Source organism: Oryx dammah, unplaced genomic scaffold, assembly GCF_014754425.2.
Source record: "Oryx dammah isolate SB20612 unplaced genomic scaffold, SCBI_Odam_1.1 HiC_scaffold_28, whole genome shotgun sequence".
NCBI lineage: Eukaryota > Metazoa > Chordata > Mammalia > Artiodactyla > Bovidae > Oryx > Oryx dammah.
The window spans coordinates 98356336-98372002 of NW_024070212.1; the positions used below are offsets into that span (position 1 = coordinate 98356336).

Below are 15667 nucleotides of genomic sequence, written 5' to 3' on the forward strand. Positions count from 1 at the left end.
AAATTTGGACACAGATGTGTACAGAAGACAGACAATATAAAGTCACAGGGAGATGTCCACCTATAAGCCAAGGAGAGAGGCCTAGAACAACCTTTCTCTTACACCAGAGGGAACCTCTCCTGCTTTGATCTCAGACTTCTAAATTTCCAAAACTGTAAGAAAACAAATTTCTGTTGTTTAAATCACCCATTCTGTGGTACTGTCACAGCAGCCCCAGCAAACTAATACACTTCAAACTCACATTACCTCCTAACTGTGGAAACTTGGATCATGAAAGGGTATAAGGAGGATACGGAATCATATAGCAAGCCACCTGAGGAGAGTGAGATCAGGAAAGATGTTCCAGAGAAGTGACAGCTAAATGGAATGTTTAATAATAGATGTTCACCCAACAGTGGGCTAACAGGTTCCAGGTAGAAAGGACCGGAGATGAAAGACTAACTTCTCAGGTTGCTAGGTGTAAACTATTAAATTTAGAATGGATGTATCCATTGACTGTCTTAATGTATCCATGGACTGTCACTCACCAGACTCCTCTGTCCATGGAATTCTCTAGGCAAGAATACTAGAGTGGGTAGCCATTGCCTTCTCCAGGGGCTCTTCCTGAACTAGGGATCAAACCCAGGTCTCCCGCATTGCCAGGCAGATTCTTTACTGTCTGAACCACCAGGGAAGCCCCAGTGTATAGCATGGGAAACTATATTCAATATTCTGTTATAAACTATGACAGAAAAGAACATAAAAAGTAAGAATGTACATGTGCATGCTAAGTCACTTCAGTCGTGTCTGATTCTGTGACCCTATGGACTATAGCCTGCCAAGCTCCTCTGTCTGTGGGATTTTCCAGGCAAGAATACTGAAGTGGGTTGCCATGCCCTCTTCCAGGGGAATCTTCCCAACCAAGGGACTGAACCCAAGTCTCTTTCGTCTCCTGCACTGGCAGGCAGGTTCTTTACCACTAGTGTCACCTGGGAAGCCCTAAGAATGTACATATGTATTTAACAGAGTCACTGCAGTACTGCAGAGATTGGCACAACGTTGTAAATCAACTATTGTTCTGTCGCTAAGCCACATCCAACTCTGCGACCCCACAGATTGCAGCATGTCAGGCTTCCCTGTCCTTCGCTATACCCTGAAGTTTGCTCAAACTCATGTTCATTGAGTCAGTGATGCCATTCAACCATTGGATCTTCTGTCACCCCCTTCTCCGCTTGCCCTCAATCTTTCCCAGCATCAGGGTCTTTTCCAATGAGTCGGCTCTTTGCATCAGGTGGTCAAAATTTTGGAGCCTCAGTTTCAGCACCAGTCCTTCCAATGAAAATTCAGGGTTGATTTCCTTTAGGCTTGACTGGTTTGGTCTCCTTGCTGTCCAAGGGACTCTCAAGTCTTCTTTAGCACCACAGTTTGAAAGCATCAGTTCTTCAGTGCTCAGCCTTCTTTATGGACCAACTCTCATATCTATACATGACTACTGTAAAAACCACAGCTTTGACTATACTATTAATAAAATAAAAAAAGACTAACTTGCAACATGCCTCCAACAACTTTTTACTAATCCATTTTCCCCACTGCTCTAGTGCTGTTATTTCTTCTTCTTCTTCCTTTTTTTTTTTTTTTTTGAAAGACAAGAAGGGGATATATTTAGAGAGAAACATTTCACAGAGCATGGGCCATCTCAGAAGGCAGGAGCAGCCGTGCTATATTTTCTAAGATACAAATCATGCCATCTTATTCCTGCTCAGAACTCTTCCATAGCTTCCTGCTGCATTCAGGATTAAAAAACCTAAAATCTTAACCCAGTCTCCTAGGCTTTCCAGCATCAGGTCCCTATCTTATTTCAGCATTATTTCATACCATTCCACACATCCCATCACCCCCGCCTTGTTTTCAGTTTGTCACAGAAGACTTCTTTAGGTTTTTCCAATAGCTTCTTCCAGTTACAAAGTTTTCCCCCAAGCTATCCAATTTGCATGGAACACTATTACCACTCTCACCTCTTTCAACAAATTATTCCCTACTCATCCTTCAGATCTTAGCCAATTAAATCAGTAGGCTTCTTGCTCTGTGCTTTTTCACAGCCCTTCTCCCAACTGTAATTAAACTAATTATACAATTACTTAGTCCGTCTCAAGTAAACTGCAGGGACCTGTGTCTTAGTTATAGCTATATCCCCAGGGCCTAAGCATTTGTGTCTAACCCATATAAGGACTCCATTAATATCTTCTGAATGAAGAGCAACGGTTCAACTAGAAAACTGAGTTTTGTATGACTGGAGTTTAGAGGGTTTTTCCAAAAACCCTCCTAAAATCTCAGAAGTCTCTGGTGGGACCATAAATTATATAAGATAGGACCTTAGGTACAAGTGACAAGCTTTGGTGCTGACTCTGCCTCCTGCAGGTAGCCTATGCACATTGACTATAGTGTCTGAGAGAAAAAGCCTTTGTCCTGATTCTCCAAACTGGGACTCCCAAGCTTCAGAATTTCCTCTTGAGAGTCCCTTGGACTGCAAGAAGATCCAACTAGTCCATTCTAAAGGAGATCAGTCCTGGATGTTCATTGGAAGGAATGATGCTAAAGTTGAAACTCCAGTACTTTGGCCACCTCATGAGAAGAATTGACGCATTGGAAAAGACTCTGATGCTGGGAGGGATTGGGGGCAGGAGGACAGGGGACAACAGAGGATGAGATGGCTGGATGGCATCACCAACTCAATGGACTTGAGTGTGAGTTAACTCCGGGGGTTGGTGATGGACAGGGAGGCCTGGTGTGCTGCAATTCATGGGGTTGCAAAGAGTCGGACATGACTGAACTTAACTGAATTCCTAAATCTAGGTACTAACTAGGAGGAGGGGCAGGGTGTGGGAACTCAAGACCCATGCCCAGCAGAGCCAAGAAACCACAGGACTCTGATCTCAGTCCCTAGGTGACTAATTTTTGTTATTCTCACAAAGACTACTCTGGGGCAGCATGCAGTGCTAATAGATGCCACTAGATGGCGATACTCCACTAATATATCTAACTTATGAAAGTCTGAGCTTCCCTGGTGGCTCAGATGGTAAAGCATCTGCCTACAATGCGGGAGACCCCGGTTAGATCCCTGGGTTGGGAAGATCTCCTGGAGAAGGAAATGGCAACCCACTCCAGTGTTCTTGCCTGGAGAATCCCACGGACGGAGGAGCCTGGTAGGCTACAGTCCATGGGGTTGCAGAGTCGGACACGACTGAGCGAGCTTCACAGCTTCACATGAAAGTTATGACCAACCTAGACAGCATATTAAAAAGCAAGACGTTACTTTGCCAACAAAAGTCCGTCTAATCAAGGCTATGGTTTTTCCAGTGGTCATGTATGGATGTGAGAGTTGGACTATAAAGAAAGCTGAGCGCCGAAGAACTGATGCTTTTGAACTTCAGTGTTGGAGAAGACTCTTGAGAGTCCCTTGGACTGCAAGGAGATCCAACCAGTCCATCCTAAAGGAGACCAGTCCCGGGTGTTCATTGGAGGGCCTGATGTTGAAGCTGAAACTCCAATACTTTGGCCACCTGATGCGAAGAGCTGACTCATTTGAAAAGGCCCTGATGGTGGGAAAGGTTGAGGGCAGAAGGAGAAGGGGACGACGGAGGATGAGATGGTTGGATGGTATCACCGACACAATGGACATGAGTATGGGTGGACTTCGGGAGTTGGTGATGGACAGGGAGGTCTGGTGTGCTGTGTGGTTCATGGGGTCGCAAAGAGTCAGACACGACTGAGCGACTGAGTCAGACATGACTGAGCGACTGAATTGAACTGAACTATGAAAGTGGAAATGGAATTCAGCTACATGCTTGTTTCTCCAGAACCAAGAAAGTAAGGGGGGTTGGGCTCAGGGCAGGTAACACCTAGCATCCCAAAGAGAAACAATTTCCATACCAAGTCTGACCAGACAATAAGACAAGCAAGTAGCATGGACGGATACTCCAAGGGCTTTATTAACTCCTTTCTGTGCAGAGATGAAAAGGAAGCCAGGAAGCTGTGGTCTCAATATGGGTCATTGAAGGGGTACAGAGGGTGCCCTGCATCTCTTGGGACCCTCTTCCCATCCACCTGGAAAGACAGACAGATGACTCCATTAGCAGGAGGTGACATTCCCGCACCCTGCCCGTCCTCCTAGTTAAGACATTCCAGGACATCTTTTCCCAAGAATCTTCCTGAACAGCTTCACCTGTGTACAGCACTATGACAGATGTCAGTGACAGGGACCTAGCCTCAGAGAATGCCACGGTACCAACAGCATTCCAGCACCAAACCCACAGCCTGGTACATGGCTGACTCTATCCCCAAGAGTTTACAGTCTTAGCTGGGATAAGGAACTATTTATTTCCCTTTCTAACAAGGTTGAGAATGCCCCATTTATACTGAGAAATTGTTACGTGTCAGGAACTGGGATCATTTTACACAAAGGAAGCTAAAGCATAGAGAAGTTAAATCACTTGCTCTAGGTTACAAGGTATTGAGAGTTAGGACTGGAACTCACAGGCTAAATGCCTTATCCCTGAACCAGATTACTTCTGGGAGCTCAATAAATAAAAAACAGCCCACTGTGTCCAGGACAGCAATCCCACCAACAATACCATCCTGCCCAGCCTCTATTCAGCAATATGGAGGCCAGACTTAGGCCAGAATCCTGCCCCGAATCTCACATTCCCTGATTCTGGGGGGTGATACACACTCACCGTAAGCATGGGCACAATGAATCGCAAATTTTTATTCAGGGCATCCAGCTGTTTCATCTCCTCTGGGCTAAAGGTGAAGTCAAATACCTGGGAATGGAAGGTCGGGGTCAGGAAAGCCACTTTTGTGAGTGGAATTTGGGGTTCCAGACCACTGCCTTCTTAGCCAGAGTCAGGGTCAGACTGTGTCCCAGTGGGCTAAAGAAGACAGGACACATCAAGTACCTGGATGTTCTCAAGGATACGGGAAGGCGTGACACTCTTGGGGATGCAGCTCACTTTCCGCTGGACCTGCCACCTAAGTAGGGGATGGAAGTAAATGAAACAGTCAGTACTCATGAGCATTTTGTCCTCCATGCAGCCCTCTCTGAGCTCCTAGAGCCCCCAAGCCCCACTGGAAGAGCGAACGAGCCTCAGAATGGCCTCTCCCGAGATAACACAGCAAGACTCTCAGCCTCATTCAGGCATTTGGAACCCCTCAACCCGTGCCTCCCAGCCCAGGAGCCCTCTCCCTAACCTGACTGTCTTTGCCTAAGACTGCTCGTACCTGAGCAAGATCTGAGCTGGAGACCGACCATGCTCTTCAGCCAGTGCCAGGACCACTGGCTCCTTAAGCAGGACAGGCTCCTCAGGATCACGCCACGCTCGATCAGAGGAGCCCAGAGGGCTATAAGCAGTCACCTCCAGGCCTCGTGCTTGGCAGTGGGCAATCAGCTCATTCTGAGCCAGGTATGGGTGGCATTCCACCTAAACCAAGAAACAACCTATCACTACGGGGTGGCCGCAGCTGGCTTGCTGGCCCCACCCGGACATACACGTTCTGACCAACCCTGAATTGCTGACCCCCCACTTCCCCTCACTCTGCTTTTCTCACTCTCTAGACAGTTTTCCATTGTCTATTTCATTGTCTTCCCACACTTCAGAGGATTTCTGCACCAACACTTCTGACAACTTTCTAGCTATTTCCTGAAGTAAACTCATCATCTGCTCACTCATGTTCATTTACACACACGCACGCACACACACACACATGCACACCATCCCCAAACCAACGGATCTGCTTTGCTGTGCTCACCTGTAGGACAGCTGGGCGCACAGAGGCCACGCTGAGCACATCGTCAATCTGCCGACTGTTGAAGTTGGACAGGCCCAGAGCCCGCACCAGCCCCTTAGCCACAAGTGCCTCCAGAGCCCTCCAGGTCTCCTTGTAGTGGGTGGAGTCATAGCGTATAGTCCCATCAGCATTCTTAGGGAAGGGGCTGTCTCCTCGCCTGAGTGAAAGACAGCCCCCCAGGTATGGGCATGTAGGCTCCTGTCTACCTGCCTGTCCAGCCATTCTACATCCCATAATCGAAGCCCAGAAATGGTAGAGGGCCAAGAATGAGAAACAAGCATGGTTTTTCACCTTTCCAGGTCATGATCATCCAAGTGTTAACTCCATATGGAATGCCCATCCCCCCTCTCTTCTTCCTAGGCACAGATTATATCCCCTCCCCTCTGGGCAGCCATCCTTAACTCCCTCTGCCCCGCCTCAGGAAAGTGCATTGCAGGCGCCTACAGCCTTCTTCAAGTACAGAGCATGGAGCTATAGTCGTCTCCTCCCACGTCCTCTGTGGGAGCTTACTCTACTGCAACCCCAAGGCCGAACGCAGCAAAAGCTAGAACATCTCCCCAGTGTAAAAGGCAGCAGGAGGACTCATCTGTATACACCCTAGGATACATGCCATGTGAAGTGGCCCTCCTTTTTTCTCTAGCTAGACTGTAGCAGAAAAGACTGAGCGCTCCTCTCTTGCTCTGCTCCTATAACTTATAAAAAGTTACTAACACGACTCCCCCAGCCCGATTCCTAGATGAAGACCCTGGCAAGGCTCACTCAAAGGCGTAAGGCCAGTGCATCAGGTACAGGTCCAGATACTCCAGCTGCAGGTCAGCAAGTGTCTTCCGGAGGGCAGGCTCCACATCCTCGGGGTGGTGCTTTGTGTTCCACAGCTTGGAAGTCACAAAGAGCTCCTCCCGAGGCACCAACTGGGACAGGGGACAGAGTCCACAGTGAGAAGAGCCAAGGGCACCCAGTCTTGCCCACCCTCACCTTTGGGAGAAGAATTAGAAGGAAGCTGATGCCAGATCCCTCTAGTCAGCCCTTAGCCCCAGCCTCTGAGTCTTCTCACCCCACCTCTCTGTAGCCCCAATCCTCACCTTGCCAGGTCCCACATTCTCCTTCAGGGCTTCCCCGATTTCAGTCTCATTGCCATAGATAGCAGCACAGTCAATGTGGCGGTAGCCTACACTCAGGGCATACTTAATAGCTGCTTTAACCTGCCAGGTGAGAAAAGCAAAAGTTTTAACTCTGTTGGTCCGGACCAGAAACTGCCCTCCTGAGGGTCACTGATGGGGGGAGGGGGCAGGAATTTACCACTGTAGTCATCTACACAGTGGAAGTGAGTCTGAGTCCCCAAAACTGAGAGAATAAGACATCCACAGCAATGCAAAATCATAAAGGGGTTTATTGCTAGCTCAAGCCAGGGCTCCTGTCACATCCAACACAGTGGAGTAGAACAAGAGCCCCGAGCCCAGATTTTCAGCAGTATTTATAAGTTTAGAACAAAGACAGGGAGTTGGCAAGGGTTGAGACGCTGCAGGGGTTTCCTGGTATTTACTGATTGGCCACTTATCATCCCTCTGATTGGCCAGAGTTATCATCTCTCTGAAGCCCCGGAAGCATGACTCAGGGATAATTTTTGGCCTAGTGCACCTCTCTGAGCCTGTCATGGCTCTGGTGAGGTTGTAACAAGAAGATAGAAGATGGCTCCAGTCTTGGGGACCAGAAGTCTCTGTGAAGACCCCAAACCCTTTTTTCTCCCCCCCACTAACTTCCAAGGTTCCTTCCTATCCAAGCGATCTCAGCAGGGCCCAGCAAAAACTAACAATATGCTCCCTGCTAGATGCTCAGAAGACGGATGGACACATTGATAGGACAGAAAGCAGAAGTATATTCATGGAGATAGGTCCCAATCCTGAGGAGCTAGTTAGGGAAATGTGATACACAGGTAAGTAGTTCCTAGAGCACGGCCACATGGAGACAGATCCTTAGAAGTCATGTGGGGACTTCCCTGGTGGTCCAGTGGTTAAGAATCCACCTGCCAAAGCAGGGGACATGGGTTCCACCCCTGGTCCAGGAAGATTCTACATGCCATGGAGCAACTAAGCCTGTGCATTGCAGCTACTGAGCTGGGGAGACTAGAGCCCATGCTGCCACTGCAATGAGAAGCCCATGCACCATAACTAGAGAGCAGTCCCCGCTCACTGCACTGCAACTAGAGACAGTCTGTGCGCAGCAAAGACCCAGTGCAGCCCAAAAAATGTAAATTAAAAAACCACATATATATATAAATCTAAATTCCATTTTAAAAATACGTATGTATTTAAAGGGGAAGCCATGTAGTCCATGGCTCAGACAAGCAGAAGAGGTGAGGGAGGGAGAAGAGAAAACTAAGGAAGGTGGAAAAGTGAGATGGAAGCTGGGCCCAGAGTCCCCCACCAGAAGAGAATAAAGCAGGCGCCAAGGAGGTTGATGGGTCAGTCAATTTATTAAAAACCAGACTAGAAACATGGCATTAGGAGCAGATCCAAGGGTGTTAGGGCCCCTGCAACTCAAGATCCCCATTTAGGTGCAGTTACTATCCAGACATGTGCCCGTATCACCGACCCTGCTCCATCCCATTTCCCACTCCTCCATCCCGGACCCCATCTTGGCCCTGGCTCTGGCCTCCACCCTCAGCCTTCATCTAGCTCCTGGACTTGTCACAGGCTGTGTCAGTGTCTGCCTACGGCACCAGACTCTAGGCAGCTGTAGGAAGGAAAGCAAAGGGAAAAAAGGCAGACAGGGTTCATTCAACCACGCCACCAATCCCAGCCTAAATCCCAGACAAAAGAGGCCACTATCCCTGCCAGAGTTCCTCCCAAACTTCTCTCAACTCTGACTCAGATTCCAAGAACAAGGAACACCCAGGTGGGAGCTGCTCCACCCCCGGTGGGAGCTGAGTCTCTACCTGTGTCCATCTAGGAAAGCAAGTTTTCATTCCCAGGCTCCCCTGGGCTGGAAGGTCTATACCAGGGGTTACTAAACTCCAGCTAGCAGCTGCCTTTTGTTTTTTTTTCAGCCCTTGAGCTAAGAACAAGTTTTATATTTTTAAATAGTTATATAAGTACATAACCACCTGCATTTTGCAAGTTGTCTGACAAAATCTAAATTATTAACCACCTTGTCCTTTAAGAAACAGTCTGCTGACCTTTGGTATAAACAGTTGACTGAGTTTTTCTTTAAACCCTGATACTTCTGTCTGTATCTGGCTATATATTGTCACCCTGTATCAGGCTGCATATTGTCACCGTGCTTATTTAACTTATATGCAGAGTACATCATGCAAAATGCCCAGCTGGGTGAAGCACAAGCTGGAATCAAGATTGCCAGGAGAAATATCAATAATGCAGATGACACCATCCTTAAGGCAGAAAGGGAAGAGGAACTAAAGAGCCTCTTGATGAAGGTGAAAGAGGAGAGTGAAAAAATTGGCTTAAAACTCAACATTCAGAAAACTAAGATCATGGCATTCAGTCTTATCACTTCATGGCAAATAGATGGGGAAATAATGGAAACAGTGACAGAATTTATTTTCTTGGGCTCTAAAATCACTGCAGATGGTGACTGCAGCCATGAAATTAAAAGACGCTTGCTCCTTGGAAGAACAGCTATGACAACCTAGACAGTGTACTAAAAAGCAGAGACACTAGTTTGCCAACAAAGGTCTGTCTAGTCAAAGCTATGGTTTTTCCAGTAGTCATGTATGGATGTGAATCGGACCATAAAGAAGGCTGAACACTGAAGAATTGATGCTTTTGAACTATGGTGTTGGATAAGACTCCTGAGAGTCTCTTGGGCTGCAAGAAGACCAAATCAGTCAATTCTAAAGGAAATCAATCCTGAATACTCATTGGAGGGACTGATGCTGAGGCTGAAGTTCAGATAATTTGGCCACGTGATGCAAAGAGTCGACTCATTGGAAAAGACCCTGATACTGGGATGGCAGGAGAAGAAGGTGACGACAGAGGATAAGATGGTTGGATGGCATCACCGACTCAATGGCCATGAGTCTGAGCAAGCTCAAGGAGATGGTGAAGGACAGGAAAGCCTGGCATGCTGCAGTCCAAGAGGTTACAAAGAGTTGGACAGGACTCAGCAACTGAACAACAACAACCTGCTGTATGTAAGGAACCAAATGTGGAACAGAAGACACGATCACAGCACAGGGTGATAAATGGCACCTCAGGGGTCAGCCCAGTGTCAGGCACAAAGGGGTCCCACATCTCCACAGCACTCAGCGCAGATCATCAGGGAACAGGCTGCTTCCTATGCTTGAGGCCCTACTGGGTCCCTTAACCACTGCCCTGGATCAGTTGGGGAAGCCAAGAGCTCATTATGGGTCCCTTCTTCCCTTGTTTCTTCCCACCGCCCTCCAGGCTTATCCCTACCGGATGTGAAGTATAGGAATGGGGGTGATAGAGAAAACACAAGGACCCTCTCCCAAATAGTGCTTTTTCCCTAAAAGAGGGGCAAGAACCCCCTTCTTCTGCCCCCATCCCTCACCTGGCCAGGGTCGCTCTTCCAGGTGCCCAGTCCAATCAGGGGCATCTTCTGCCCAGTATGTAGGAGGATACAGGAAGCCGCCATTGTCCTTGAAACACAGAAGGAAGAAAATGGTGTGAGGGTCAGTGTTGCTGTGGTCAAGGGCCCTGTAAAACATGGGAGGAAGGGGGCACAGAGACGACAGGAGGACACTGGGTCATGTGTATATGCCTGGGAGCACAGGCAGCTGAGACAGGGCGCCCAGAACCAACCAAAGCCAGTAACTCCCAGACAAACACTAACAGGACCACCAGTCTGGCTGTCCTTCCTCTCACCAGGCTAAGGGTCTGGTTAAAGAGCTCTTAAACCTAAAAACAAAGGCGAGGTGGCTCCCCAGAAGTACTCAACCTTGACTACATGAGGTCTCAGGCCAGTGTAAGATAAGCAAAGGCCTTTATGAGACAAAGGGAGACCAGGTGACAGACAGAATCGAAGGATGAGATGAACGTTCCAGGAGACTGTTAGCACTACAGAGACTGAGTCCCTCTCACAGAGGTCTGATCAGCCGTGCTACTAGGCCTGAGTGGGCTCTTACAAGAGAAGTATCTTATTTTTTAGATTAAAAAAGAACTACGGGTTTGATCCCTGGGTCAGGAAAATCCCCTGGAGTAGGAAATGGCAAACCATTCCAGTATTCTTGCCTGGAAAATTCCATGGATCGAGGAGCCTGGTGGGCTACAGTCCACGGGGTGGCAAAGAGTCGGACCTGACTAAGCACGCACACGCGCGCGCGCGCACACACACACACACACAAACAACCTTTTGGAGACCACCCTTTCTGCTAAAATAAAAACAGTTCAATTTGGGCAGCAAACCATGGACCACTGAGGGCAATACTCTGTTACCAAACTTCTCAGGCACACAAACTGTCCAGGATCAGGCAAACATGTCTGTACTTCACAGGAGGAACTAGCTTGCCAGCTGCTACCAGGGACTGTGGCTGGTTTCCTGGGCTTGATCTTCAACCTGCGGCCTCTTGGCCTCTGCCAGATTTCTCAGAACACAAGGGTTGGCTCTGAAATTACATCTGGGCTGAGAGTGTGAACAAAAACCTGGCCTGGGGGAAAAGGAAGAAGAAACCTGAAGCTTGCCTCTCCCCTTTCTTTTGCAGGTGAAACTGAGAACCAAAAAGGCTAAGGCTTGTGGGGCAGGGATCAGAGGTAGAAACAGTAAACACAGATCTTCAAAGAACAAACGCTCCAAAGGACAGATGGAAGGCAGAAGATAGATGTTTTTTCTCTATCAGAGGACAGGAAGTCATCCTCTGCCAGATCCTGACTTCCTTATCTTCTGCCTGTGCATCAGCCTTTCAGCCTAGCCCTGTGTTAAAAGGCTCTGAGCTTGTCAGCATCTGCCTAGCTGGACCTCTAGCAGCATTCAGACACCCTCATGTTATCTTGGGAGAGGTTCAAGGTGGGAAAGAAAGAGAAGCTGAGTGTATAGGGGGGCGGGTGAGGGCAGTATCAGGACTCAGGTTTTATTAATCCCAGGTCAGTGCCTAGGTTCCTCCTCTCTGGGGCTTAGTCTTCCCTTCTCAGAGAAGGGCTCTGTAGTTGCTGCCAGGATGCAAGAAACTTGAAAACACAGGAAGAAGAAGCAGTCTTCACATGAGTGTTCCCTGGCTGCATAGGCCTTCCCCCTCTGCCACCTTCCCCCACAAAAAATATTGGTGTGCCTCAGGGTTCAGAGAAGGCAATGGCACCCCGCTCCAGTACTCTTGCCTGGAAAATCCCATGGACGGAGGAGCCTGGCGGGCTGCAGTCCATGGGGTCGCTAAGAGTCGGACAAGACTGAACGACTTCACTTTCACTTTTCACTTTCATGCATTGGGGAAGGAAATGGCAACCCACTCCAGTCTTCTTGCCTGGAGAATCCCAGGGATGGCAGAGCCTGGTGGGCTGCCGTCTCTGGGGTCGCACAGAGTTGGACATGACTGAAGTGACTTAGCAGTAGCAGCAGGGTTTGTCCTCAATCCCATCTCGCTCCCTAGTTAAGCTTCAGTGACGACTTCAATCACTAATTCTTCCCACCCCAGTTCTATATATTCACCTCCCTCTGGACATTTCCACCAGTATATCCTACAGGTATGAGACTTAAAATATCCAGAACTAAACTTATCAAACCCAGCAACAGAGCACGAGGAAATAGTTTAAGTTCTGGAGTTGCACAGACCTGGGCTTGAATCTCAGCTCCTCCATTTTGAAGAGATATTATGCCTAAAGTCCTCTGCACAGCGCCTGACCATGTTCTTTGTTCTGTACACTCTCTCTCCCCAGGACTCAAGGCCCTGGATAACAAGCGTGAAAGCAAACCAGACCACACGTTCACAGTATAATCCATGGGGGTCTTACGAAAGCCGTCTAAAGTATCTCAGTTTGTTTGAGGCATTTCTGAGTATTATAAGATTAGGGTTTTGACAGGTAATGGGAAGGGGAATATAGCGTCTCCTGAACTTTGACGCCAGCACGGAAAGCCACCTTAAATATGAAACAGTGGCCAAAATTTGGTCTATCTGGCTGGGTTAAAAATCCTGTATTATTTGCTCTAAACTGTAATGTAACACCTAAGACTGCAATACCACTCTCTGGACTTCTTGATGTATGTGAAAAGAATTTTAAAATATATACTCCTTAAATCTCTACCTAGCCCATCCATATCCACCTCCAGGGCCACTGCTCCAGCTGTGACCAGCCTTCCCAGAACGAGGGATTGTTCTGATCCAGTGAGGCCCCTCTCCCCAACAAAGCAGTCCCCAAATTTGACCATGTGACTCCCAGGCTCTCTTCCAGTAGTTCTCTCCTACCACCGGGGTAAAGTCCAGACTCCTTAGTAATACCCTTTATAACCTGGCTCCCACCTCCCCCATCTCTCCACCTCTTCACTTCAGACAACATATTCCAGACTCTGCAGAAGCAGCCACCATACTTGACTCCAGGCCTCTGCACACTTCCCTTCTGCACAAGTCTCACCCTTGGCTGGCTAACTGCAGCTCACCTTTCAGCTAGCTTTAAATTTCTGGCTCATCCCATGTACTGACAGCTTTGCACCACACTGCATTTGTGTGCTCATTTTCCCTCAGAAAGTTAAGTACTCCTCAAGGTCAGGGCCTGTCATTTGTCTAACCTGGTAGCTGCTACAGTGCCTGCTTCCCATTTCCCCTACCCCACACACAGGCAAACAGGGGAGATGTTGACAGCTGGAGGTGCATCTGAGAAAGTCACTGCCTCCATCACCTTCTTTCTTTGCTTCTTAGAAAACCTGGAAACAACGATTTCTGGAAAATAACAAAGCACTTTACCATCTCCGATTTAAAAAAAAAAAAAAAAATTTATCCCATTAGGCATTGCTCTTGTATTACAGATAAGAAATCTGAGACCTTGGGGGCAGTAACAAGACCAGAACCCTCAAGACTCTTCTAAGGGAGGTCATGCAGCCCTGAGTATGGACAGGCTGAAGGAAAGAGTTAATTAATAATAACCCTATCTGGTGAAGGTTCAGATTTCAGTCTGAAAGAGCACTCGGGCAAAACAGAAACATGCCCTGGCTTTCCGAAACCCAAGGCAGGTCCCAAAGCTTGCGAACCCACACCCCTCTTGCCATGTCAGGTTTTATTAATTTCATAATTCCTATGGAATCTGCGATTCTATGAGAAAGCCAGATTTCCTGGAAAAACCGTGTCGGTGGGCAAACAAAAAAGGAAGATGGCAACCAAAACTTACTGACAATCGGTGCATGTAGCTTTTAAGAGCTTTATCTCACTTAACTCTTGCTACAGTTCTGATGTAGGAACTGATTTTACCGCTGAGAAAACTGAGGGCCAGAGAAACTGAGGACTTATCCAAGATCATTTAGAGAATAAGAGGAAGCGCAAATCCGAAACCAAGTCTGGCCGCCTCCATTTGCTCTTCGCTCCAAACATGGGGGCGGACACATCTGGAGTAAAAGTTCGAGGCCATCTCCACTGCGCCAAAGAAATAGGGTAGCAGAGGAGAGACTCACCTCGGCACAGAGGGTAAGAGGGTAGTGTGGCTTCCCAGCTAGCCCTGCTAGCCACAAGTGAGCCTCAGCTTCCGGGATAGGTGGGCAGCAGGAGAAACCCGCCTGCGCTTGATGCAGGGACTTAAGCCTGGCGGTGTGAGGGAGCTCCTCCCAGAGGAGTGGCGGGGGCCGGGCGTTCAGCATCACGCGCATGGTGGACCCCGCCCCTACCTCCAGAAAGAAGCTGAGGAGTGGAAGCCTGAGCTAGGAGGTTGCACCATCCGTTCCGCAGGACGGTGATTAGTGGATTGCCCACGAGCATCCTGCGGAACGTGGGGCCACAGAGCATGCCCTTCTGTGGAGCTTGGACACTGCACACCGCTGGTTTGGCGAACTCCCGCGTGAAAAATGCACGCGCCTAGGGTCACGTAGGCTGCCCCGAGGGCGGGACCAGGCCGCGCCGCTGCCTGGCCCACACTGCACCGCGCGCCGCCTGTAAGGCGGCTCTGGGCGGTCCCGGCTCTTTCTCCACCTAGAGAGAGAGTCCGGCGGCCTCATGGCTGCTGCTTCTGCAGTGAGCTCTTCCCTTGCTTCACCGAATAAAACATAATTCAACTTTTAGACTGTCAATATTTTTTTTATTCATTAATACATACAGAACAAAGCACAAATCTTAAACATACAACTCTGATTTTTTCTTTTTCATTGTAATCAGCATCCAGCGCACTTGCAGTCAAGTCTCCTGTGAAGAAGGTATTCACGTTCCACTTTACAGGTTGTGCAGACTTAGGAGGCTTTACCTTGTTCAGAGCCAGATATCTATTAAATTGCAGTTCTGAGATTTGAAAGAGCTTTACCATTCGGACTCAAAGGTGTCTTGAATTTATGTTTTCCTTGGCAGAAAAGGCAGGAAGCAGGTTTGTCCTGGTGTAGCTCTTTCTCTCCCTCACCTCCTTCCTGCCTCTCTGTACTCTGCCAGCGCGACTCTTAAACATTTTTAAAGCTTATTTCTTTCTAGGCCACTCTGTGAGGCATGTGGGAGCTTAGTTAACAAACCAGCGATCCAATTTTGGCTCCCAGCATTGGCAGGTGGATTCTTCCCACCTGACCACAGGGGAAGTTCCTTCTCCATCATTTGTTTATACCCCAGATTACTCCCCACTGTCTCTCCAGTAGAAGTGGTGTCCTGATGAACTAAGTCTCCAACATTTCACTTTTTGGGCTCCAAAATCACTGCAGATGGTGACTGCAGCCATGAAATTAAAAGACGCTTATTCCTTGGAAGAAAAGTTATGAC

General features: G+C 48.3%; 1 protein-coding gene across 3 annotated transcripts; it reads right to left on the reverse strand.

Annotated features, from left to right (window-relative positions):
• Positions 1-3939: 3939 nt before the first annotated feature.
• Positions 3940-14843, reverse strand: AKR1A1 (aldo-keto reductase family 1 member A1). Of its 3 annotated transcripts, none has more exons than XM_040231344.1 (9): positions 14602-14843; positions 10354-10441; positions 6906-7025; positions 6583-6734; positions 5785-5980; positions 5257-5456; positions 4935-5007; positions 4713-4799; positions 3940-4083 (listed from the first exon to the last, which is right to left on the reverse strand). In XM_040231344.1, the coding sequence occupies exons 1-9, from the start codon at positions 14649-14651 to the stop codon at positions 4018-4020; spliced, it is 1032 nt and encodes a 343-aa protein (XP_040087278.1). In that variant the 5' UTR covers positions 14652-14843; the 3' UTR covers positions 3940-4017. The 3 variants fall into 3 exon arrangements, with proteins under 3 accessions (XP_040087278.1, XP_040087279.1, XP_040087280.1); XM_040231345.1 differs by having other exon boundaries at positions 10354-10442; positions 14728-14818; XM_040231346.1 differs by lacking the exon at positions 14602-14843 and adding an exon at positions 14392-14538 and having other exon boundaries at positions 10354-10442.
• Positions 14844-15667: the final 824 nt, after the last annotated feature.